This window comes from Eutrigla gurnardus (genome assembly GCF_963514095.1).
Source record: "Eutrigla gurnardus genome assembly, chromosome: 20".
Classification (NCBI taxonomy): Eukaryota; Metazoa; Chordata; class Actinopteri; order Perciformes; family Triglidae; genus Eutrigla; species Eutrigla gurnardus.
The window spans coordinates 8,120,722-8,148,544 of NC_139931.1; the positions used below are offsets into that span (position 1 = coordinate 8,120,722).

Below are 27,823 nucleotides of genomic sequence, written 5' to 3' on the forward strand. Positions count from 1 at the left end.
TCTCACAGTCCCAATATCAAACCGTAGGATGACGACAGGCAAGCCATAGCAACTTTATAACATATAATATATAATAGTTTAGAATAGTTTAACTTGTGTTTATCATAACCTTTATTTTAATGTTATTTTTCAACAATATTTTCCACATTTAATTGGTTCTACAGGAGCTGCTGCACAGATTTCTTGGCAAAAGTGCTTAATGACACAAGTTTTTTAAGTGAGGTGCCATCGCAGTAATGGCAGCGTGTCCACTTCTGCCCACATTTATCTGTACTCGGGACTTTGAAATAGGGAAGCGCACGGCATTAGGCCGTCACGGTTTCTTTGTACTTAGCGCCGGGCCTGTGGTTTAATGAGTAATTTCCGTTTGTTGACCAAGAGCGGAGTACGGTCTCTATGAGCTGTTCTACTTCCCACGTTCCCTAGTTGCATCCTGGAATGTTATCTCCCCTCCTGCTTCCACCTCCTCTGATATGTGGATCAAACACTGCCGGGAATCGGCCCACAGCCGGAAAAAGTCATCAGTCAGCCAACACCAGGCACACACATGTAGATATGTACACACGCTAACGTATACACGGACATGAAAGCCCAATGGATGACAACACAGATACGGAGAGGGAGAGAGAGAGAGAGAGAGAGAGAGAGAGAGAGAGAGAGAGAGAGAGAGAGAGAGAGAGAGAGGATCACTGCCTTCACATAGCAGATATACAGATCCAAGGAGAGACATTTCTAGTGGACAAAAATGCTAATATTCAATTAATTTTATTTGTTTAGAACAATATGAACACCATGAAATGGTCAACTTCTATATTTTGCTTAATAACTATTTACAAATTCACCTTTTTTATCTGCTAATGAGTTAAATACTGCATGTAAAGCTCTTTGCCTGATGTTTTCACCAGTCAGACGTTTTTGCACACAGGGGCCGTGTGTAGTACCTGGGAGCAGTTGCCCATAACTTCATAAGCAGAGGGGCTGTTCTGCTTTATTGGACAGGCAAGATTTTTGTCTAACGGTTAAACGGAGGAGTTGATTCTGGTCGTAATACTTTCCCATAATACAGGGAGTCATTTGATTCAGTGTTGATACTGGAAACAGCCCTTTCTGTCTGCAGGTCGAAGGCGGCGGCTGGATCGGGGTCTGTCTACAGCGAGTCTCAGCTGGAGTCGGAGCTGAAGGAGTTTCTGGTGAACCTGCATGATTTGGTGCGGTGAACGACAACACAGAAATAGCCAATCTTCTCACTGATGGTCTCGTTTATGTATGTGGGCCGTATAGAGGCGCCCGTAATACCCGTAAACCAGCCCCTCACAATAACTTTAAGTATAACGAACGGTGAAAGTAGTATTCGCCCACACACACACACGGAGGAAAAAAAAGAAAGTGGCAGAAAAAAACAGATGGCTCAAACTTCAGTAAACGAATGCGCGGTTCAAGGTTGACACCAAGAACGTGGACATGTGTCGAAGGACGCGGACAGACACGCGGACAAAGAAGACACACACACACACACACACACACACACACACACACGATTGAAGCCGCTCTTTGCCTCTGCAACAGAGGGCATCCAGCACACCTGTTCTTGATCCACTGCTGCCATTCCTTCCCAGAGGCAAAGTCATCCTTTCAACCCCCTCAGAAACTAATGCATACATAACTACAGAACTACAGACAAACTGCAGCTGCAACAACTAGCCCCCTTGAATGTGTGCGTGTTTGTGTGTGTGTGCGCGAAAGGAGCCTCGTCCCTCGTTACTGGTGTGCATTGGTAAAAAAAAAAGGAGAAGCAAAAAGCAGCCAGATCACACGGACTCCATCTAAATTTGACAAAGAAATGGACACCGCACACACTGCCGAGCGTACAAAGAATAGTGCACACCATGTATTCACTCTTATCCTCAAACAGAGCGAGACAATGGCCGCTGTTGCATTATGTAATGTGTCTGCTGTCACTTCACCCCAGAGGACGCTGCAACAGGACCTTCTCTTTGACTTGCACTAGAAGTTGCTGCTGGATGGGCCTGGATCAAAAGTGTGTTCGTGTGTGTGTGTGTGTGTGTATGTCAGACAATACAACGCTACTGAAAGATGCAGAGACAAGGGCACTAACTCAAAGCTATGTTTGTGTGCAAAGTTTGAGGCACAGATAAAGACTTAGTGGGTGAGAATGGGAAAGAGAAAGTCCGTGTAGGCCCATGTATAAGAACGAGACGTAAGCAGTAAGTTATGTGTGTGTGTGTGTGTGTGTGTGTGTTCGTGCAGGCAGAAAGACAGGAAGCACTGCTGTGGGGAGCGGGAACAGCGGTGCTGATCAAAGCCCAGGCGGGTGACACTATGGGCGGAGTGCCATTGTTTATTCACCAGCCACCTCTCCCTTTTGGCAGGGCGAGGTGAGCATGTGTGCTCATGTGTGTGTGTGTGTGTGTGTGCGGAGACAGACAGTGAGTTTGAGACAGAAAGAGTTCGGAGATACAGAGTTGGAAAGATGGGGTGGGAGAGCGAAGAGACGAGGCCTGTGTTTGTGTGTGTGTCTTTGTACCTTTCTCTTGGCAGGCTAATGTGGGCTTGAGTTCTTTCAGATTTGGCAGCTGCACATTTCAGGCACACTCTTGCGCACACACACACACACACACACACACACACACACACACACACACACACACACACACACACACACACACACACACACACACACACACACACACACACACACACACACACACACACACACACACACACACACACACACACACACACACACACAGGCAAAAAAAGAGAAAAAACACTGCCTGTTTCGCACGGCCACACAAGCATGTACTAAAGTAATCCCGATCACCTCACTATTAAACTTCACGTTCACCTCAAACCCTCGCTGGACACGCGTTGCCGGGATACCACGTATAGGGAAACAGACGACATCAGGAAGTGAATATTCCTCTCACCCAAACGCTGGCTGTGTCCCAATGCGCTACACTGGCTCCCTCTATATTGGTTCTCATTCCCCCCCCCTTACCTGATATGAATAGACTTGACAGATGAAAGCAAATACGGCGCTTTCATCTTGCTTTCACCTTCCACAGTCCTTTGACACCGGCCTGGTTCCAGTGCATTAAAACTGCCCACTCCTGCCTCGCACATTAGAGATAATTGGTAAACCTAAATATAACCGGCCACGACTCCGTATGAGAAATCCTTCGCGGGGAGGAAACAAAGGCAGGAAACATTGGAAGGGTAATCTCCGATTGAGCTTTAAGTTCACATCTGAAAGGCGAGACGGGCGAAGCTACTTGGTGCCCAACGATGTGTCTGCTCATTAGCCCGCGCACTTCACGTCTGCAACAGTTTGCAACACACACTTTGATTTACTCTTATTTCTCCGACTCTGAGAATGCCGGTCTGTGACGACACGCCGAAGCGGGCACTCACTCAACTGCTCACGCCTAAATGTATGTACACACACCACGGAAATACTCCCCCTAAACGTCACTTACACAAAAATAAAGCGCCAGATAATGAGCACACTTAACTGTACTACCGTTGCTCTAAAAAAAGCCTTTTTTTTTTAACGAGATACAAAAGGTCTCTGCAGTCGAAACCCACATTTAAGAAGTCTCAAGTACAGTAGAGCCACAGAGGGAGCTAAATTCGGGCAAGAAACGGCACAACGGGGCTGGCAACTGGAGGGAAAAAAAAAAAAAAGGGGACATCTGATCCGGTGCAGCATGCATTCAGAACAACTGTTTTGGGATTATCCCGATTCAAATGCGCGGCTAACTTTGATGTTATTTTCTTCCCCTCCCATTGTCTGAAGCCCCTCGCTCTCTTCATAATCCGAGCCCTTTGAAGTGAGCAGCATGGAAACAATGTCAGCAGGCGACACACTCCCTCGATGGCCCACTGACAGCTCTCCACCATTTCTTTCTCTTTTCTCTCTCCTCCTTTCTTTCCTCGTCCCTCTGTTTGCCGTCTCATTCCTCTCACTTCCTCCATCCTTTTATTGCTTCACCCTCTCTCCTCCTATTTATTTCCCCCCGCCACTTTCTGCCTCTTAACTTGCTGTTTGACCAATCTTACCTTCCTCCCCCTCATTGATTCTCACCCTTCCCTCATGTCTGGCCTTTAATAAGCAATTCAACCATTAATTGGAGTCTCATTAGTGGGTGGTTAATACGGGGGGGATCGTAATAATGAGGACACAGATAATGGAAACAGAAAGCCTTTGTCTGCTCCCGACACAGATGCCAAGGCCTGTGCCATGTAACACGGCCAGGGGAGACAGTGTGTGTGTGTGTGTGTCATGTTGCAGTTATTACAAGCTAACAAACAAAGCTACAATATGAGCCAATCTTCCTAAAAGACACAAACATTCTAAAATAATGAGAAACAATTCACAGAAATAAATAACGGATTCATTATTGTTGCATTCTGCACTTTAATGCTTCTGATTTTTTAATGAATAACTTATTAAAACCATTATTAGTATTATTAGAATGCAAATAGGCCGCATTTTATGATGAATCATGTCAGAGAAAGTAGTGAACAAAAGCCCCTCTGCGCTCCCTGATGACTGGTGGGAACACTTAGCGAGGGAGCACACGGACACGCATGAAGCGCATTACATATTAATGGACTTAATGAAGTAACAAAGTACACAGAATCGGATACAAGCACAGTAGTTTAACAGCTTTTGGCCTATTAATCAGGGGGAAATACCCACGCTTATATACAGCAGCTTAAACACGGCAGGCTCACTTCCGAAACAGATTTCACGACCATCGGAGGGTTTTGTTAGAAGTTAAGCTTTTGAAATGATGCTACAAATCTGCTATCATAAAAATCCTGTGGATGTTTCTGTCATTTGGACGTGGAAACACTGCGACTATAACGTCTCCCTTCAGTGAAACACGACTGAAGAAAAAAGATGAAATAATTCGCTGACGACTGAATATCAGGTGAAACGTCATTGTTTCACACAGCAGCTCATCCTCTACAGTGCTTTGTGTGTGTGTGTGTGTGTGTGTGTGTGTGTGTGTGTGTGTGTGTGGTCCCGCTGAAAATTACTTCCTGAAACTTTTTTCCTGATCATAATCGGTGTCACACTGACTATGTGAGACAGGCGCTCTGGAAACATGGGCTGGCACAAGCCATTCCAGAGCAAGCCGGCCTCTTCAGGAGCAAAGAGAGGAGATCTAAAAGATCTACTACATGAGGCAGCTGCAAACCACAAACAGACAAGGTTGTGTTTGGGAACATGTCCTGGTCCCAGACACAACAACAACTGTCTATTTAGTGAGCCCCACCCATAACTGCTGCTCTGTCCCAGCCAGGGTTGCTAAGGCAAGAGGCAGAATACTGACTCGTGTGAGTCCTGGAGACAAATCTGCACGCAGGATGAACAACAACAACGCTGCATCTACACAGCAGTGTTTTATAGCTTACTTCAGTTCCCCTTAGCTGCCTATAGCATGATAATGCATGCATTCATAAAGAAGACAGTTTTCATCTCATATCTAACTTTCACCGACTAATATTGTTGAAGTTTAACGAGGACAGGTTTAAAGAAATAAACACAAGTGATAAAAAAAGAAAAGAGCTGGACTGTGAAAGAGAAAAGGCAGTAATGGTATAGAAAGGCTCGTACTAAAGATTTGGGGGTGCAGCAGACAGATTTATACGTTGAACCAGACATACGAGCACACAAGTCACTTAAAGACACTATGGAGTTTGTAGCTGGCCATAAAAATGACAGAGCGCCTGCATACAAACTGTGACTTTAACAAAAGAAAAGCGACCAGAGTCTACTCCATAAAAGTCAAATCCAGACGAGGCTTTTTTTTTGAGGGATGTAGTTTATGGACGCCCCCCCGTTCTCTAAAGTCTAAAGGTTTGCCTCTGCAGACGAACACTACAGAGAGACAGAGGACAGGAAGTACATAAGACTGCCAGGAGACGAGGAAGATGAGAACATAAGAAAAACTGATAAAAGACTGACCAAAGCCGGTGCAGTCAGCAGTGCAGCATTAAAGTCGACGGCGTATTTTCATGCAAAAAGTTGAGAATCAACCAATTAAGCAAACCATTTACATTATGGGATCTAATAAAAAAAAAAATCTGTGTTTTTTGTGTGCTCAGATTTACACTCCGAGCCCTTAAATTGTTGTACGAAACACGACGAACGAGAGTTTTATAGGAGAAATAATGAGGCAGCAATTTAAAAAATAAAAATAAACCCACTGCAGATAAAAAAAAAAAAATAGAAGTCAACACACGTCTCCACCATTTCACACATTACAGAGAAAGTTTCTATTTCACACATACCACCTGATTGCGACCGAACTTCAGAAAAGTTGTTTCTTTTCTCACACAACTGTGAAGTATTGCTCTGATTTATTACAGAATTGTGATCAATCACTGTGATCTGCTGGAGTGAGTGAAACAGATCCCTTTTGGCCTTTTTGCTTTCACTGGACGATGAAAGTGAAGAGGCAGACTGGAGGTTCTCTGGACCCCCACACCCCCTGGTCGTCATTTCGTTCCTCAGTGCTGATGGATGCATTCATTTGGTGCGATTAAGTGGGTGGTCTCCCGACACTGACCTTGTTGGCCTGATCGGCGCGGTGAGTGATTGTCCTCCTCTCGTCGTCCCATCGAACACTGGACTCCTTCAGCTGCTTCTCCACTGCCTGCTGCAGACGAACAGCCTCCTCCTTTGAGTCACATACAGATGTCTGCAGCGCCGCAATTAGCTAGAAGTGAGAAGAGACAGGGGGGGATGCTTGATTTAAATTCTTGATTTGTCGAGGCACAATGTTGTTCCCGCTGGTCAGTGAGTAAAGAATAAAATAGGTTTGGACACATGGTGTGTCTGTTTTACGGATGCCAGTTCTCCTCCTGCTGAAGTGCCCTTAAGCAAAGCACGGAACCCCCAGCAGCACCATCCTCTCCATACATAATGCATGTGTATGAACCATGTTTGTGCATGAATATATATATAATAAAAGAGCAAAAAAAAAAAAAAAAAGAGCTCCCCCCTTGCAGGAATAATAACGCATACCTTCCTTCATGCCTTCGTGACTTAGTAAAACAATCAAAGTGCAGATAAAACACGGCAAAATGCAAAACACGTTTACGAAACAAAATGCAGATTCGCTTAATTTCACTGGTCTCGCTTGTATCAGGTGGGGAATGCGTTTCACATTCGTCATGGATTTGGAAGGCAATAACAACTTGAAACGCTGCTCTCTCTCTCTCTCTCTCTCTCTCTCTCTCTCAGTCTCATGTCTTGTGTCTTTTTTGAGACGAAACAAGACACAGAGAAAGCAGAGAGAGAGAGAAGAGGGAGGTAAAAAAAAAAAATAGACAGGAAGGAAAAAACAACTTCCTTTTTAGAAGAGCGCAGTGACTTTGTGTTGGTGAACTTGCGGTGCACACCAAGATGAAAAGGAACTGCCTTGGCTTTGAAATCCTCCAGTCAAAATTAACATTCTATTTAAGCCACTGTCAGGGAAAGGCAGAGGCAAGATGAGAGAGTGAAGGAGGGAGAGAGAGAGGGAGGGAGAGAAGGGGGGAAAGGGAAAGGGAGAGAGAGAGGTGGTGGGGGCAGTGCTGCTTCTAGCTTTGGGCTAGACAGATAATTGTTTACCGTGTTCCAAACTCTGGAGGGCCAACCCCGCCGGAATCTGCACATTGTGTGGGAGTGTGGGAGTTAAAGAGCGGTGCAGGTCGACCGCAGATAGAGAGAGAGAGACGGGGAGAGAGAGAGAGATGAGAGGGAGATTAGGCTTATTTTGTCAGCGAAGGGAAAGCCACATGAAAGCGACAAATGACACATTATTATGGGAGCAACATCTCTGGGCGTGATAATTATTTTACAATATGGATTCCCTGCATTTTAGCCCCAGGCAGCGGCGGCACTCTTAACTAGTGAACTCCACTGTCTGTCTTGTTATTCCAGTAGATATACACACCACACCTTTTTCTGTCTGATAGCCAGCCAGGCCTTTTTAAGTCTATAATTGGTCTGGTGAGACTCGACTAGTTCCCCAGTCTGCTAGCATCTCTGGTTCGGGCTAAAAGGCAGGCTTAGCTCTCCGTGAATGGAAAGCAGAGAAGAGGGGATGAATAAGAGTCTGGTGTTAATTCATCTGTTTGTAACCACAAAGGTGAATCACTAGAATATAAATGATGATCACTATAGGAAACGGGAGTGCTTTGGCATGTTACATGAGGAAGAAAAACATGTGTGAAAACGTGGTGGCTGATAATAAATAAATAGTGCAGCCTGTTTCCAGACCTCTTAAATTATGCACGCTGATTTGTTAAAAGGAATATTTGCAGATTTTTTTTGAAAAATGCCTGCAGTTGTTACTGATGTTTTCTGTGTCTCTTGGGCACAGCTGCAAAAACTGTTCTTCCACGATTCCAAAGAGGAAAATGGCATCCTAAAACATGAGTGCAAAGGATGTTATGGACCAGGATTATTCTTACAGTGAAGACCTTCTTCAGGATCCTGAACACCAGAAAGAAACAGTGCTGGGAAAACGGTGTGATGAGGCAGCGTATTTTCACATCCTGCTCTGTGAAATAAGATTTTTTTGAACCAATTTCTATTATTTTTTCAGCATATATTGTTAAAGAGGTGCAGAATATTACCAGGGATGTGATGATCACATGATCTGAAATGGTAATTTACACTTATTAACCGACACAAAAACTAATCTGCAACATTTCTCAAAGTAATGTTTCACTTATTTAAAGACATTATTAAATGATTATTTGAGAAATTAATTTGCAGATTGATCAAATATAATAAAAGCTAAAAAAAAAAAAAAAAAAAAAAACGCACAACAAGCTGCAAAATTTGGAGCAACATTCAAATTCACTTCACACAATATTTGGCTCTCCATCTAGCTTTGTTGTGGTTGCCACCATCTCGCGGGGGGGAATACCTGGCTCCTTAGCTTCTAAATCCTCCACTATCTTCACCACCTCTGTTAACAGCTACTTGGTGTCGGGCAGGTGACAACAGTCTCCTGCTACTTCTGGAAACGACGACGAAAACAGTAAATTTGCAGGCTGGAAAGCCAAAACAATGTGCTGATGAACAGTAAAACGTGACAAGTCTCTGCGGGTTCACCCCTACATTTGAATAAATGCTGAAACGGATGATATTTGGTTAATGCATGCCTAAGAGGTCACATGTGAACACTTGTTTGTGGAACTAACAGTGAAATAAATGAGGTGTATTTGCATACGGAGCGAACCTCAACCCTCGTTCTTCCAGAACACGATGCTTCCCATGCACCGTGCCTCCCATGGCAAATTCCCTCCGCCTCCCACCTACTCCCACGGCGAGACGGTCAGGGATAAAGTAATGATCTCCCCACCGGCACCACGGCTACCACCCACCGCAGCCTGATCATTAAGTAGGGGAAGGAGAGAGAGCCCTGTTCGGTTCACGGGTCGCCCGGGAGGACCACTCACAGCGAGACGCTTAACGCACGGCATCGGATTGGAGAGACACTAATTAGGAGTCTGTTTGGGAACGTAGGTGTGTGTGTGTGTGTGTGAGGCAGAGAGACAAACGCAAAGACGTAAACGTGCGGAGGGAAGGGTCGCACGCACGCAAACACACACACACCCTTACGTGCGGCGTCTCCGGCCCCCTCAGGGTAATGTATGGCGTGGTATGTTTTTAATTGGGTTATTAGCCATGCAGTTGAGCTCAAGAGCGATGCTCCCTGTCAGACACTGAGAGGTTAACAACTGGGGTTAGCCTTTGAGGTTCAAAGGCCTCTTGTTTACATTTGACTGAGTTGCCCCAAGGGGTAGGCAACAATCCCCCCACCCCCCCACCACCGTTCCACCTTTACTCTTTAAAACAAAGCCTCTCAATCCCACGACAAATAGTCCGCATTAATCACGCATATTAATGCGATTGAACCAAAAAAACAAAAACGTGACCTTCAGGATAACCCTCCGCCGAAACAAACACACTTCGACAAAGGTGTTGAATTCTGCACACGGAGGCTTTTCTTTAATGTCAGCGAGAGGGAGAGTGTTGTTGGTTGAGCCGGTGCCAGCTCCGCGTCCCCAAAACAGAGGATTAATCACTTGTTGCTTTGTCTGAGCCGCCGACGCGGGCAAACAGTGCTGAACTTTCGCACCGCATCCGACTCCTTTTGAAGTCGAGCATTGTGTAACCTAATAAGCTACCGTTTTCTCACAACATCTGCTTGTCAACCCCGCTTTCAACCCTGTGCCTTTGCCATCTTACCCGAAATGGGGGGGCTTAAAGAGAAGAAAAAAAGAAAGAAAAACACCCCTCCCCCCCCCTCTTTGGATCTCCTCTTCGGGTAACGAGGTGCAATTATGGCCAAATGATTGTGATATTTTACCCCGCAACATAATCAAGAAGAAAACTCTTTTCTTTTGTAATGTAAACACCACTTATGGTGTTTTGGATCTTTTGAAAGCGGTGAGGTAGAAGCTGTCTGAACTTTCGGGGCATGACGGAGTGTCCTGGTAAGTGATATTCCCGGTTGGAGAGAAGAAGGTTTTTTTTATAGGCTCAGAGACGAGCAGTAAACTTAAACATATGGCCCCCTGATTGGACAAGACATGATATGTGGAAGAGTAGCAGGTAGGGAGTAACGAGGTATCAGATGCATGGGAGAGAGGATACTAGGAATACAATTAGGGACTAAAACCGATCTTTTATGGTTGATTTTTGGACGTTTCTGGCCACCTAACGAATGCAAGTCTCACATTTACTCTCCTAATCTAATTTATGTACTTTTAAGGGGCCAACATCTGTCTTATCAAAAACATCCAATTCTGTCAGAGCCTTGGAAGGTGAGCTTCTCACCTCCGACCCCCCTGGACACGGAGATGAAAGAGACAACGGTAAAGAGAAAAGCCAGACAGTCCAGCTTTGGATATTCTTTATGAAACACAATCTTCTGTGTTTTTACGTCTGGATGTATTTGCCTGAGCTCTGCACGGACCTCATGCCAGATATGGGATCAGTGTGTGTGTGTGTGCACTTCTGCATGAGGGTAAAGGGCAGGGTGGCTTGCTGTGTGTTCAAGAGTGTGTGTGTGTGCTTTTGGTACGTGCTTCCTCACCTCTACCATCGGTACGTTTCTCCAATCTTTCAAGCGGTTCACTGGAAAATATATATATATATATATATATATATAAGAAAATATGAAAGGGTAGAAGAGAAAACTGATTACCTGGGCAGACTTTGCGAGCTTCTGACCGTACTCCTTCTCAATCTGCTTCAACCTGCTGTTGGCCTGCAAACAAGAAGGGAGAGGGGAGTGTGAGGAAGAGATATGCAGACGGACGGATAGAGAAAGAGAGAGTTGTGAAATTGAATCTTCTGTTAGGAAGCACACACTATAGCCTCCCAACCAACCCCTGCTCACACACACACACACACACTCATGTTGACCTCTGTCTCTTGGCAGTGTCCCCCCCAGAGCAGAGGCCTGTGGCCCCTTGGCACAGAGCCCGTCCCAACGCTCATGTGTGCCAGCAGGTAGTGGTGGGCATGGTGCACAGTGGGCACCACTCCCCTTTGATCCCGTGCCAACAATTCATCACTTAACAAGAGAGAGGAGGGGGGGTGCAGGCAGGGGGAATTAAAACGTTGCTGCCAATTAGCTATAGGGAGAAAAAAAAAAAACGGATCGGGAGAAGCCGGGAGACGACACGGCGGAGACAGAAAAGGAGTGAATGAGGTTCGTTGTTGGGAGTTTATTGAGCGGCGCTCGTCCCTTTGTTTTCCCGTTGTTTCTCTGCGGGAAGCCGGCCAGCTGGAAGCAGAGACAGCGAGTGTCGAAACACAAGATCGGCCCGCGTTCCTCTCGCTGTGTTGTGATGCCAGTTTTGGTGAGAGGCCGGACAGCGGCGCGGGATAATTAGGTGTGAAGTGCTGGAATTCGATAGGGATGTGGATGGCTGCTTGTGCGCCCGGTGACAAGGTCCATACAAGTAGTGTAGAGAGACGAAGGCTCGGATTGATGGGGGGGATATAGGAAGTCATCATTTGGAAGGGGATCTGGGAACTTTGAAAAGATGCTCTTTATATCCCAGTAAGCCTCTCACAATGCAGGTGATAAGCAAGAAATTAAAGCACACCTATTTTCTTTAAAAGCCTGTTTGACAAATACAGGAAATATAAAAAAAACTGCCAGAAATGTATGTAGAAAGACTCAAAAATGCAATAAACACACATTTGACTCTCCTGACAGCCACTGACAGACGGACAACTCACTAACCAACGCCACACCCCCTCCTAACCATCAACACCTGAGCTTTGGCGTTTAGACTCCGCGCCCCCATCCAAACACTTCCTGACAAAACGCCGCCGCCGCCGCCCGGCTCTCAGCGGACACACCTGTCACCACAGAAACACAAGAGCCGTCACCAAGGATACCAGCCTGTCTTCCTGCGCCAGGACTCTTTGAGTGGCAGTCCGCTCGTCCCTTGGGGGCCCCTACTAGCAGCTGATGAGAGAGGGGGAGACAAAGAAGGGTGTAGAGAAGGCGAGAGAAAAGAACTGTATGTGGGAGAGGGGTCGCGGATGGCTGTTTCTCTTCACAGCCGACACATTTGTTGTCTCTTACGCCATCTTGACTACTGCTTAGCAGAAGTGACGCTGGGGTAGATGGGCCGACCTATATTTGTTGGAAAAACACCTTCACAAACACCCCCAAAAAATACGATTCATTTGAAGGAGATAAGAAAGGATGAGCCTTAAGTGTGTCTCAGTAGTGAAAATGCTGACATTAAAGTTTAATATCGGCGTCATCTTTGTAATCGACTGTGAGGTAATGAGGTGTGTGTGCGACTTCCTGTACTGTATGTGACACGCGTGTATTCATGGGAACATATGGACATACAAACATGCTCAGATGTTTCATAAAAACATAAAGAGACTTGCTACTAGCCTATTCCTTTTACCTGCAGTCACTCAGGGGGATTTAGCGGGAAGCATTATACAACATTATACATTATACAGCTCGACCATCTAAACACACATTAAAAAAAAAAAGGCTGGAAATAGATAAGGATATTGATTGTACAAAGCAAGGAAAAATAACCCAATAGGATTGTGACTAATACAAAGGGAAAATCAGAGCTATATTAAAAGCCCAGCCATATGTGTGTGTGTGTGTGTGTATGTGTGTATACGAGTGTGTGTACGCACTTTCAAAGAGACTACCTGTGCCCTGCCAAAGGCATTTTTGTGCTGAAGGCACTTTGAGGCTGTATCAGGCTCTTCAATCGCCTCTTAATCCTAGCTGTATGGAGTGCGGCTGCTTTGAAGTGTGTGTGTGTGTGAGTGTGTGTGTGTCTGTGCGTGTGTAAGGGTACTTGTGTGTGTGTGTGTTAAAGAGAGTGGAAGTGGATCTGAAGGCAAGGCATGCACCGCTTACCAGAACTTAATTAATAATCTGCAGTGGGAACCAGGCCAAACACACACACACCCACACACCCACACACCCACACCCACACCCACACACCCACACACACACACACACACACACACACACACACACACTGACACATGCACACTAAAAGAAAGGCCTGACTGGTGTGGCGGAAAACCAGGTGACAGCTTTCTCTCTCACACACAAATGCACACTTAAAAATACGCACACTAATTCAAACAGACAATGGACAAACAGGACACACTTTCAGGCTAAACACACATGGAAGTGAAATTTGCTCAAGGTGTGAGTCCCATTATGTTGAATGGACCGTTGTAATGGAGGGAGAAACCTAAGTAAACCTTTCTCAATAGAGGAATCCTCCCAACGCCACGGACCCTATATAAGAAGTGGACGTAGGCAGTTGTTTTGAACCTTTGAGGTAGTCAATTTGCTGGCTATTAAAAAGGCACTTCCGCTTCGGCTTCACTTTTCAGATGTGGAGGTTGCCTTCTATGTATGCCTGTTTCCAGCATCTGTTCAGTGCAGGCAGGATATTGCATCCATATGGCATGTTTCTTTGACGTTTCCGATCCACATCGCTGTGCAAAACTGACGCGAGGCAATGTGACGCCCGATTAACAGCTGATTAGGTAAAGGGCAGGGATGCTTTTTTTTTCTAAAGAGATGATGAGTCACAGAACGGGCTCTTTTAATGGCTGCTACACGTAACATGCTGTATATTGCACACCAGGGAGCTGATTTGTGGGGGTTCATTTCTCAAAAAAAAAAACCACCATTTCAAAGAGAAGCTTTCACTTTTAGCGGCAGCAAGTATTTGTAAGCATTCAAAACAAGCAATTTGAGTTCAATCTGCCAGCGAGGGGGAAGCTGGGAGATGTTATTTGCTCGTTTGTCTGTAATCATCGCTGTCTTGCTGTGCTCGCCTGTGTATCTGTGTGTGAGAGACAGAGAGTCGGTGCTGTAATGACAAGAGACTTTATTTCCATTTCACAGTTTGCCATCACTGCCTGTCAGTAGTGATTCTCTTAATCCCCCGCTGCTGACTGTCAGTGCTGAATCACAGGCGCGGCACAGGAATAATGCATGGCGTGGCTCACACAGAGGCGGGCGTACGTACAGATAAACATACATCAAACGCACACAACATACCCCCAATGTTGAGCGATTACACGTTAAGCCAGCCCGGCTCTCCATATCAGGAAAGCAATTACATCCATTACCATCAGTGTGAGCGGGCATAACATCTAACCCAAATCAGAAGGTCGAGGGAGAAAGAGAGCTGAGGATGCTTAGTGGCTGGAGCCGCTTGTAGGAATCACAGAATATTTGAGAAGCAGGTGGGCAGAGTTAAAAAAACATAGAAAAAGGGGGCTTCATTCATGCTTTCTGGGAAATATTTCATATGCAAAGGTACCGCAAGATGACTGTTAAGCCACGGCAGCAAGCGATTTGCTAAAGAAGACGTTAACTCCTTCAATTGGCCGTTGAGAGCCGATAGAACTGTGATGAAATTCTGCCTCTGCTGAGGTAGACCTCGCCTCATATCTATTTATGCCTTCGTCCCTACTTTGATCAATAAGTCTGCCTGATGTTCAGATGCGGGATGACTCCGAGTTGAATTGGGAACTTAACCCAAAAAAACAGAGCCGAAACATCGCGGTGCCCCACTTAAAAACTCCACTTCAAACCAAACTGTAATCTATAGCATGCAACAAGATGGGAGCTGCCTGACGCCATGTTTTAATGCGATTGAGAAAGTGTGTCGTTTCCCTCCCTCCTCCTTGGATGACTTCAAAAAGTGAGCAAGGGAGCTGTGTGATGTTTTTTTGGGACGGCAAAGCCTTTACTTTGACTCTTTCATCTGCCGGGTGACTCACTCTCTCTCTCTCTCCCTCTCTCTCTCCGCCGCCGGGCCCGATGGTGCACTGAGGAAACCAGGAGAGCTAGACCTGCGCATGCGTGAACGCACACAAACTCACAACTTATGTTCACGCTCAAAATGCTGTTTGTGAAGCCGCTAGGATGTAAACACATACCAACAGCAGACGCACAGACGCAGTAATCCCAATGCCAGACGCTGTACATCCTGAACTTCACCTCCTCCTCCTCCTCTAAAATCAGATCCTGTGCCCCTGCCTCCCCCCCGTCTCTTTGTCTCCCATTTAGTCCCGTTAGTGTGAGGTGAATGCGGGCCCCGCTTTGATCATCCCTCAGCCAGTGTTTCTCTCCTCCTCGTCTAATCCATGACCGGCTGAATAATGTGATTTGGTGCATCTCCAAATGGCAGAGGACCAAACTAATAAGTCAGCAGCGACAGTGGGCAAGAGAGAAGAACGAGACGCGGCGATGACAACAACAGCAGCGACAACAACCTCGTACCACCATCTTCTGGCTGAGAGGGAGAACGGTGCAAAGGGATCAAAGCTCGTGTTGCTGGATATGGATGTTTAATGAAAATGTTAACAGGTGTACTATTGACCGCCACATCTCCCTGGTTTAACTTTTGGTCTAGTGTTAAGAGTGCTCTGTAGTTTGCAGAGGAAACAGAGGTTCAAGGTCAAATTTTCTGATACTGTATTGAATTCTGTGCCCGAGCTGACGTACCAAACTGCGACTGTGGTCCTCTTCTCAAGCTGCATCACTAATCACAAGCAAGTTTTTTCTTTCTTCTTTTTAGGCAACGCACCACTTTTCTCACACATGAAATCAAATGTGAGAGACAAAATCTGCTCACAAAAGATCCACGACTGAATCAAGATGCAATATCTGGACAAAAGATATTAGATCTAGAGAAGGCCAATAAGAAGTTGATCTCTCCAAATCACACTTTAAATCAGATGTATATCTGGCCGAGATGTCATCTCCTAACGTGTGGAGATACACAAAAGAAATCTCTGGCTCCAGCTGGGGGACATTCTGACTCCTATACTGACTCATACACTGTGAGCTGAGCTAACTTTAAGAGGAAGAACCTCTCAAGTTTTTGGATATGCAAAAAAAGAATTACCTGTGGGGGGGGGGAAAGAGACTAATTGGAAAACAGAGGCCTTTCTAATGCTCAACCTGTGTGTGTGTGTGTGTGTGTGTTGCAGAAAGGGCGAGGACTTTCATAGTCACATGGGACATGGCCAGAGGGACACTGGTGCTGTGACACAGGGAGCAGGAATTGGCTACTGCATGCCAAAAAGCTGCTTTCTCATTGGCTGATGGTTGCCTCCGGGTGGGTTTGTCACACTTGGTTAGTGTTTGATGAAATGCCCTGTCCCTTTGATCTGAAGTGAAAGTTGGCAAGCATGTACACACACACACACACACACACACACACACACACACACACACACACACACACACACACACACACACACACACACACACACACTTTCCTTTTCTTCGTCTTTCCCGAGGATGTGTTGTGACATTTACACCAGCAATTAAAAGGAAGATGACAAAATACATGCAAATACCAAATACATATAAGTGTGCACCCCTCCCTCCCTCTCTCTCTCTCTCTCTCTCTCACACACACACACACCCACCCGCCCACCCACCCACACAGGTCCACACAAACATATCAGGCAACATTTGCACATCTAATCTCCTCGAGCGGTTAAAAAAGGCACGCTCTCCAGACTGAGAGAAAATATGAATTCAAAGTTCCAGACGTTATTCATTTCCTATCAAACCTGAGGCCACCTGAACTTTTGTCCCGCGGTATATCTCCGATCTCTAGTGTTGACATGCAGGGAGTGAGTACGAGATAGCTCCGTGAGGTGAAGAGGTCCGGCACACAAAAGACCTTTTCTCCACCAACCAAACTTTAAGCTCATATAAGTACTCCCAATTAAGTACGGATTGCAAATATGACCTGTGCTTTAAATGCCAGGGATCATTCTGTGGAGAGTGTAAGTGTGTGTGTGTAGCAAGAAACAATATTCCCACACTTCCTCAAAGCCCACACCTGATCCCTGGTAACTCTTTATAGAAAAGACTAATGTTCTGTGCTTTGCAGAGAGACAGAGAGAGATGGAGGGTGGAGGTGTGGAGGAGAGTAAGACAGGTAGATAAGGTGGTGGTGTGGGTGAGAGGCGGGACTCGGGCTCACTGTGGCCTAGAGATGAAGCGCCTTTATCGGGCACAGAGGCTGCTTCACAGGCCCCTCAGTGGAGAACGGAGATTGGGAGGTCTGGACTTGTGTGCGTTCAGTCTCATCCACGCACACACACACACACACACACACACACACACACACACACACACACACACACACACACACACACACACACACACACACACACACACACACACACACACACACACACACACACACACACACACACACACACACACACACTTACAAAGATAAACTTCAATAGCAACCAGACTAAAACCCCCCACACCTTCTACTCAGCCTTCCTCCATCACTTTTCCTTCCTCTGCTCCTTTCGTTTTGGCGCAGCTCAAATGCATGGAACTATCTGCACGTCTGATCTCCTCTGATATTCTGTTTCTCATTATTTCTTTCCAACAGCTTCGACTGTCTACTCCCAAAACATCTCCCTCCCCCCAACACCCCATCCCCCTGTGTCCCTCTCTCCCTCTCTGTCTCTCCCTTAAACGCATGCGTCTTTGATGGGAATCCATTCATGGATTTAATGGATTTCTCTGGCCTTTTTTTTCCAGGATCTGTTAAAAAAAAAAAAAGATGGAGGAAAAGCTGGCCTGCCCAGGCTCTGCTTCCAAGAGGATGGTGGACTGCAGAGGACAGCATTTCTGTCTGCGTCAAAAGAATGAGAAATTTTCAGCTTACAAAATAGGGTGAACGAGTCAATATGGATCTGAGGGCTGGCTGACTTCAATCCCATGTGAAAAAAGAAAAAGGGGGGCCAAACGAAGGAGCGAAACTTTCCCCTGCCCATCGAAGTCAAACTTGGAGACAGATTAGAAAGTAGAAAAAAGGAGGAAAAGCAAGACTATCAACCTTTGGTGACTTTTTTTTTTTTTGCTTTTGAAAGCGTGCACTTTCAGCTGACAAAAAAGCCTGGAAAAATCATTAATCTCTTTCTTCAAAAGTGAAACTAGCACATTGCTTATAGTGTTATCAGTCTCAGTTCAACATTCGGCATCGCTGCTTTGAATTCACTCCAGATTCCCTGACTGTGGGTCATTTTTTCCCCCCTGTGTACATAAAAATACTTGAGCCAAAAAGATAAATAACTTTTTAGCGGCAAAGCAGCCTTCACATATCCAAAAAGCGGGGAAAAAAATGGGGCTGATAGGAAATGCCGTGATTTCTTCAAATGCGGATTACTCTGTAATAAACACACTCTTTCCTTCGGATCGCTCTCCCTTCAGTACCCCCGGTTCTGTGTGCCATATGGAGCCAAAATGGCCGGGTGGGTGCTTTGGAGGTCCCTGCATTCCGGGGCTAATGCCGCGCAGCTGGCGCAGGATGGTGTCTAATGAAAAAATGCTCTCTTTGATGGGACCTGCTGAGGGATTAAGTTCTGATCAACACCACCTTAGGTCAGCTTCCTGCTAGACCAGCACAAGATTATGGGTGATTTCCCAGCTGTGGGTCCAGTTTCTGCAGTGGCGAGGCGAGCGAATATGAGACGGAAGGAGAAAGAAAGAGAGAGGAAACCTCAGAAGTTCTAATTGAAGTCCTTCCTGGTTCACTACGATAGCAGAACGCAAAGCTTCTATGACTTAACCCTTAAATCCAAACCCCTAACAGACATGTCAAATCTCTAAATGCATTTATGATGGTAAGATTTCTACAAATGCATATGTACACGTAGTGCAGATGCTGACAGCAACATTAGCTTACACACATTTCTGTTTAAGCACCTAAGATGTACTGTCGTAAAATATTATAAGAGCAACATGCTGGGTTTTATGTGGCGTTTAGGATGGAGTCTGCGGGGGCATCTGGAGGACACGTGCGCCGGTTTAACCTCAGCTTGGATGTGCAACCTTAAAGATGAACTGATCTGTGAAACTGAACTGGCAGGGCGGACGCATCGGGCAGGTTGCAGCGGACCTTTGCCACGGTGACGAAACCTGAGCGAGCCTTCCTCCTCCTCCTCTGGAGGCGGCTGTGACTCAGCAGCTAGAGCGGGTCACGGCTGTTTTGATCCCCGGCTATTATGTTACACATTATGTTCTGTTGGTGAACAAATGATGGTGTCACTTTTTATGTAACCTGTAAGACGGTGATGTAACGTGATTTATGCAGAAAGGATCCTATTGGAAACTAACCGCTCTTTTCCCTGCTCTCCCTTCACCCACCTTCTCTTGAGCGGCATCCTTCTCCTGCTGGTGGCTTCCCTCGAGGTCGGCGCGGATGCGCTCCATGTCCGAGCGGAGCCGGTCCAGGGAGGCCTCTTTGTGCAGGAACGCCTTTTGTTGTTCCTCCTCCCGGAGTGCTGCCATCTCGGCCAGCTGTTGCTTGTGCTGTGCATGAGCTGCTTGGAGGTCCTCACGCAGACTGGACAACTGGGCTTCTAACTCTGCAACCGTCTGGGGAGAGATGGATACAGAGATGTACAGCGGATTTAGGTGAGTGCAGATACTTGTTTTGTTTATTGTGCATCCCTCCACAGTGATATATGTCCAAATACGTTAATATACCACTGAGGACGATTTATCAGTGCATCCACCCATATTCTGTATTTATGTATGTATGTATGAGTAAAGAGGCCCTGCGATGGTCTGGCGTCCTGTTCAGGGTGTACCCTGCCTTCGCCCAATGACAGCTGGGATCAGCTCCAGCCCCCCCGTGACCCTGAATACAGGATAAGCGGTAGACGATGGATGGATGGATGGTGAGTAAAGAGTTGCTGCAGAGAGAGTGAGCATGAGGGAGCGCCTGCACAGTTTAACTAAGTGCAGAAAAGTTCCACAAACATAGTTAAATGTTTTCCTCCGTGCGTTCGTGTGCTGCGATGGCGTGACCCCTCTCTTGACCTCTCTCTTTTTGAACTCCACAGCCTCGACTTTACCCAGAAGAGCCCTTTAATAGCGCTGCCAGTGAGTGTCGACGTAACATAGCAGAGAATGCTAATAGAGCCAACCCCACAGCCTCTGAAACACCAGCAATAAGACTGCTTTGACACGCGCAATGAACCTACAGTACATCTCAAAAAGTTTTGGAAAATGCCAAAAGGAAGAAGATAGGATTTTGCAAAACTGTATCGCTCTGCTGGAGTGCAGAAGATTTTTTGCAGCCGCAAAACTGAAAGAATTTCCCTTCTAAATGTACATTTCATAGTTTCAAACTTAAAGTTGAGTACGAGGACACACTGTACGTGCATTTATGCTACGATAGTGGCCGATGCTTGTTAAGTTAAGTTACCACCCTCAAATAGCCTATATGCATTACATAACCACACATTTTACATTTATTTGGATAGGATCATTCTCTTTTCAATTCACAACAAGCTGAGAGCAAGAAAGCCCTGTAGTGAATTATAGGTGGCTCTAAGATGCATTGCGGTTGCGGTGTTTCACCCTTCACTACCTATATTGCACATATTCCCTGGTTATTGCACATCCTCATTACTCTCCTTGGTTTACTTGGTTTATTTCTTCCTTGGGTTGGCACTGTGTGCTCTTCCTCCTGCCACCCTCCCTCCCCTCAAAAGCCTGGGCATCCGAGGACAACGCCATGTTAAGGCAATCAGACAGAAAGTGTCTGAAGTCTTTTTTAGCGGGCGCTGGGGAGAATCAAAGAGACTTCAAAGGGGTGTCACAAAAACAGGCAGATGCTGTGGCTCAGTGTGTGCCAGTGTTGGAGAGAGTATAACACAGCCAGATCCACCAGTGCGCGCGCACATACACACACATGCATAAACAGCCACGCGTGGTCTAGCTGTCACACACATACGACGGCATGCAGCACATTTTTTCGGAGAGAATATGAGGTAAAAGAAAAACAAACGCATGCAATCCTCTATCTCCACGTCCCACAGCTCCGTCTCTCAATATTACCCGTCTCACAGCTCCGCTGGTGCCTTCAAGGGCAGGCAGCTATTGGATCTGAGCCCCGGAGAATCTTTAATGTATAATTCTCTCTTTAACAAATGTGGATGATCTGCCTTCCAAAAACTCTTTCAACAAGTTAGCGTATAATCTCCCGGAACACAGGCACCGGCGGTGACACTTCAGAAACTTAAGGGGGGCCAAAAGAGCACGTCTCCTTTGGAAGCACGTGAGAACAGCCACTTCCAACGGGGACACGTGTTAGCACGCGGATGAGGAGCTTGGTGACGAAGCGGCTCATGGGACAATGGGAGTGTCACATGAAATGTATTGGGTCAAATGGAGTCGGCTAAGAAGACAAAATAGATTGGGAGAACAACAGAACGCTGGTTAATGGACTTTTTGTTGCAATCAAGAGAAAATGACACAAAATGTAGATGAGAAGCCATTAGACTTCTTCATCAACTGTACATATTTACAGTTAAAATACGGGATGGTTAAAAACTTAAAAAAGTGTTACCTTGCCACAATAAACCCAAGTGTCTTGCTACACAGACATACTCGCGTTTTAACACTCCATTCGCAGTCGTTTTGGCGGCATCCTTTATAGACTCCAACAGCCAGGGTGTGCTGCAAACAGCGCTGCAGTGGTTCTGACTTTGTTTAACTGCAACGAAGCTGCCACTCCTACGACTCTTCTATTGCATGCAAGCACGTCTCAGTGAAGAGCTTCCACGTGTTTTATAAAAGAAGGGTCTCCGCCTCGTAGTCGATTCCAACAAAACAGATAAAAACGAAGAAGATTAATTCTACTGGTATGCTAATTTGGTAAACTTGATTACGGTTGGATATTGACTGTGTAATAAAATGAAAGTGATATATTTTCCCATAAAAAATAAATATTATGACTGGGCAAACACAGGCGGAACTAATAGCATTTATAATAGCGGTATTCCGTGCCATGTCGGTGCCAGGCCCCGGTATTGTGCACACTGGCACACAGATATGGCTCACAGGCACACCTAAATGGAGCAGACACATAATTAATCCTATTACAGTAGACGCACCTGTGCCTCTCCTGCTATAAATCCTCAAATGACTGCTGTGGGAAAATATAGTTTGCATTGACATGACAGGTGGGAAAGCTTCAGCTTGAACTCTATTAGTTTGACATTTTGGGAAAACGCCACTATTTAACTTTAACTAGAGTTAGAAGATTGATACCATTATAGATAAAACAAACATTATTCAACAAACTAACTCGTGAGCTTTAGAGGTGCTGGTTGGTTTGTAGCAGATTCAGGCTAGCCGTTTCCCAGTCTTTATGCTAAGCTAAGCTAAACAACTCCTACTTCTAGCTACACAGCTAATGGACACCATGTACAGAGTTGAGAGTGGTATCTTCTGATAATCCAACTCTAGGTGAGAGGGCCAATACGTATATTCCCCAAAATGTTGTGATTCTTAAAGCCCAGTATGTATATATTTCACAATGCACTGATATTGTGTTAGCACATATAGCTTAAAGATAATAATCAATAAAAAAATAAAACCTGACAATTTCTCCAACATATAAGCTATATATATATATATATATATATATATATATATATATATATATATATATATATATATATATATATATATAAACGTGTATCACATCGGACGGCTGATATCCAAGATGTGATGTGTGAACATACCGATAATGTATGCACCGGCTTCATGTAATGGAAGGAGAATGCTGTAACATTCAACTCATCACAGAGTATCAGAAGTTACTGATGACATCACCCATGATCATTCATTCTAAATAAAAAAAAGAGAGAAGAAAAACCAGCTGGGTTCTCACTAATATACACTTGGTAAACATGGGGAGATGTGATGAAATAATTGGACGGCAACAAGCCAGCGCGGTGTGATCCACTACTGGGAATGATCGAGTAACAAGACAAGATCCACTTGACGGTACCAGATCTAAGGGACCAGTCATTTGGTAAATGACAATACACAAGTGGTGACACAATCAATGTGCACACTGGTTTCATCCGTCTGCCTTGTTGTCTTCATCCTACATCCTCTTAGCTTAGCTTAACTCAGTCTGTCATCACTCTCTTCATTTGACAAGTCTTAATCACGTCCTCGGGATTGAAATGCTTTGAAAAACTGACAGCATCATTATTTAGTCCATCACGGCCCAGAAGAAAGACCTCACAAGACTCTCACTCTCTCCCATGCCGTTTGAAGTCCAGATGGCGGGTAAGTTCCCTTTTTTCGGAAAAATAAATGATTAATCGGGGAAAATAATACCTATAAAATGAGTTTTCAGGAGGAGTTGGTGGAGGGAAAAATAAAAATATGATTGGTTGGGTTTTTGCATAGAATAAACAATTCTGTTGTCTGAAAAAAAAAAAAAAAACAAGGCTTCAAATGAATTTAAAATGCTTGTCCTAGTTCGTGATGTCAAACTCTGACTAATGTTTAACAACTGAAACACGTCATAGACACAGCGTAATAATAGTATGTTAAGAACCATGGCAAATGTTTTATCATACAGACAATGAATCTTTACATTCACCGAAATGCTTAATTTTAGAGAGGATCATTTCTGTGTGTGTCCTCAGTTAAAATGATAGTTTAAATATATTTCTAACACCATGGATGATTTCACCACAATATCTGTTGAATGGAGGTGGAAAAATAAAGGGCATCACGAGAGGGGTGTGTTAAGTGGGTGCACCGGGTGATGGTTCCCCCCCCAAACAAAACAGCCTACTAAACTCCTCCGTCCTCTGGGGGGCATTGATCAGCTGACAGAACAGCACAGAACTGGCTGTGGGCAAACATGTTTCACCAGCAACAAGACATTTCATCATCCTGGACAGACCGCCAAATGAAAGCTTCCTTTCATACGCTGGTATTTAAACAAAAAAAAAATAAAAAAAAAATAAACCCTTTAATAAGTATATGATTCTTTTAAGAGAACATCCAGGGCCACAAGGCTGGGAACGGTGAGTTAATCCCCTGAGTCGGTGGGATGCCAACTACACACCAGGCCTCCAATCCAGCGGCTTAATTTCTTTCATTCGTGACGTGTAAACATTTAAGGTACAAACAGCAGAAAAAAACAACATGATGTTGACAAATAGAAGACCGATGTACACAACGGATGGGTCATATAGTCTTAATATAGTGTATTTTGGATTACACACTCTGGTGAAATGAGGACAACATGTGTGTGTTTTTTTCCCCCCCTTTTTTAATTCTTCCTTCCAGTCGCTGCTACGACTCATTGGCTCTCCTTCTCAAACACAAGGCAGGAGTGGGGAATGCTATTTATTAGCGTCCCGCCACATCAAGGGGATGAGTGGGTATTACTCACGCTACGAGTGTGTGACTGACAATTGCTGTTCATTGGCACCGATTCCAGGAAGACTGAGAGAAAAGTGTGAGAGGGAGGGACGCAGAAATAATGAGGCCTGGGTTCAATCGCCACAGCAGGCGTCCGGGCCGCCTGTTGCCGACATGTCACTTCGGCAACAAGTGACATGTCGGTAATAACATAGTCTGACCCATGTGGCGGGAGTGTGTTTGCTTCTTCTTTTGGAAAAAAGGAGCTGTAGTATTTGCTTCACGGCCGCCTGTGTATGTGTAAAAATCTTCCTTTTTTAGAATTTCTATTCACATTTTCACAACTTTTACAGCCCTGTGTTATGTGTTTGGAACGGCTGCCAAAGAGTTCTTAAGAGGCAAAAAAAAAAAAAAACTTTGGTAATGTATAAGTGTTTAATAATAAGTGGCTTTGCTCAGTGTCACCCTCATCTTTAATACATATCTGCAGCTGGAGTGTCAGCGTCTTGTCACTTAAACAGCACAAGCACAGAATAGTGCTCACGCAGGAAGTCAAACCAGCTCACGATCCTGACCTCCATCTTTTCCAAGGCCCTGAGTGAAAAATGTTGATTTCTGCCGCTTTAACATCTAACATTAAGGCAGGCATCTGATCTCTGCTCAAAATACTGCACGAGCAAACGGAAAACCGAGAATATGAGACGAGCACCGGGGGAAGTTTGTTTTCTGTCACCTTCCGAGAGCCGAAGATTTGTCAAAACGGCGCGTCGTTTTGACACGAGTAGGACAGCATGTTTTCAGCAGAAATGTCCTGTTGTGACGGCATCTCCAGAAAAACCAAGTAACACACTAGCTGGTGCCATTGGTGCTGTGAAAGACATTTTCCAAAAAAATATGAGACAAGGGATCATTGGAGTGGGAATGAAGGGAAGAAAACACAAATTCCCCCTCAAGTTATACGGTTTCTCCCTTTTAAAGGAATTTTACTGCAGCTGCATACTGCTATGTTGGTACAAGAGCTTACGAATGGCAGAATATTTGGACATTTGAGCGAGCAACAGGGGGCCATTTTGAACCTTAGTTGGAGCAACCCTTCTAGTTTCATTGATAACACCTAAAATGTAAACGTTAACAAAATAAATCATAACAGAAGACAAAATGGTTACAACTTGCGGAGTCTCTTAAATTGTCAACTATTGTCGCTTTTTATAAGAAAAGCAGAATAGAGTGTAGGTGAACACCTTTACAAAGAAAAACAAATTGTTAATATTACTGGTAAATGTATTTGATCTCTTAAATGCCCCTTTGCCGCAAATTATTGTGCTAAAATTGATTCCGTTAAGTTCGCTTTCTTCGCCAGTCGCTTTGTGTGGCTGTGGCTGGATCCCCATCGCCGGCTAACAGCCAATAAACATAATTTTCTGCATGCTGACAATGTCCATTTCATCATGAAGAGTCAAACACATCCCCCGTTGGGGGGCTGGTTTGTCAAGTGGCTTCCCACAGAGCTCCAAGCTAGCCCGGGCTGGAGAGAGGCGAAGACTGAGCGAGGGGTACCAGGGGGCATGAGAAGGTGTCAGGGATGTCCGTTAATATAGACCCAAATGTCATACATTCACTGTGGCCGTCAATGCCCAAATAAGCGAATAACCAGCGCCTTCCGGAGGGGGACGGCTACCCGCGGTGAGAGGAGAATGCCATGCGGAGATGCACTTTCGGCGGGAGTACAGGGCGCTTGTCGCCCGGTCCACAATCATACAGCGGGAAATAAAAGAGGAATTCGACTCAGGGTTTTGGAATAAAAGCTCGGCGCTCAACGGAACAGATTTCTTCTCCTTCATCTGGCTACCTGCGGTTCCTGGATTTCAAGTCTTTACACTTCTATCGCGAAACCCTGCGGCGATAAAAAGAAATAAAAAATTATCAAAAAAACCCCCCATTAGAACAATGTTGGAAGTTGGAACCGTGGCGTCTTTTGGTTTAATTTAATCAATTTTTTTTTTAAAACTTTTTCTTACGCGCAACAATGTTTTTGCCTGGATAAAATATTTTTTTGATTCAAATAGCATCTAAATTCTTGCGAAGGCTCGCGCCAGACACGCTGCATTCTAGAAAATGATTCACGCCCAATATCAATATCCGTCTTGCTTGAAGTAAAAAGAAGTGTCTTAACCCGCTGTGCTTTTGAAACCCCAGGAAAACGTCAATGGGCAAAATACAAAATGGTTGTCCACGGGAGAGCGGCGGGTCAGCGTGTGTGTGTGTGTGCAAACATGGATCAGTGGAGACCCCCTACCTGGGCATCGCGCTTCCTCCACTCCTGGGTGTGCTGCTGGTGCTGTTGCAGGGCTGCCCTGGCCTGCCTCTCCAGGCTGCTCACCTCCCACTGGCGCTCCTGGACCAGGCTGTCCTTTTCCGCGCTGTGCTGCTGCTGTAGCCGCGTCCTCTCCTGCTCGTGCTGCATGCGCTGCTCAGCCATCTGATTGGACAAGCAGGCAAAAGAGAGACTTCATCAGCCAACACACACTCGGAGCAATCCTGTCGTCATGACAACTTGTCCATCCACCGATCCATTCATCCTTTCTTTCGTCCCCGTTCCTTAAACCCCGTTCCTTAAACCCCGTCCCCTTCCACCTAGAACGCCCGCGTGCCCGACCGTTTTTTTTTTGGCGAAATTGGTGGGAAAAAAATAAAAAAAGCGGGAAAAGTTTCTCCGACTCCTCGCATTGTCAGAAGACGACGTGATGTGATGTGTTTACATCTGGCGTGCTCCCCCCGCCCTCCCACCTCTCCTGCCAATTGTACAGACCGGCCCTCAATGTCCCACTCTTTTCAAATCTGTTCCCCTCTCCCTATTCTGCCATCGGCATATAAAAGAGCAGTTAGCTTGGGCTATGCATGCAAGCCGGTAGGGGTTAGCCATCTGGCTGCAGTAACTACCCAACGCCCCATGCTATGCGCCTGACAGCATGTGAAAATCGGCTTAGGCGATGACTATGATAATCATTATAAACCCAAATAAA

General features: G+C 45.4%; 1 protein-coding gene across 2 annotated transcripts in view; it reads right to left on the reverse strand.

The window, feature by feature from the left end:
- The window catches only part of cep112 (centrosomal protein 112), an 82,132-nt gene that overhangs the window by 12,906 nt on the left and 41,403 nt on the right, over nucleotides 1-27,823 (reverse strand). Inside the window, exons 20-24 of one of the 2 annotated variants that reach the window (XR_014599001.1) lie at nucleotides 27,097-27,279; nucleotides 19,761-19,991; nucleotides 11,244-11,306; nucleotides 7,649-7,685; nucleotides 6,603-6,752 (exon numbers count right to left, since the gene is read on the reverse strand). Coding sequence is in view for 1 of the 2 variants with exons in the window: in XM_084036455.1 (XP_083892581.1) it covers nucleotides 6,603-6,752; nucleotides 11,244-11,306; nucleotides 19,761-19,991; nucleotides 27,097-27,279 (627 nt within the window). In the remaining variant the exon portion in view is untranslated. The remainder of the gene's footprint in view (nucleotides 1-6,602; nucleotides 6,753-7,648; nucleotides 7,686-11,243; nucleotides 11,307-19,760; nucleotides 19,992-27,096; nucleotides 27,280-27,823) is intronic. The other variant, XM_084036455.1, reaches the window with a different exon arrangement.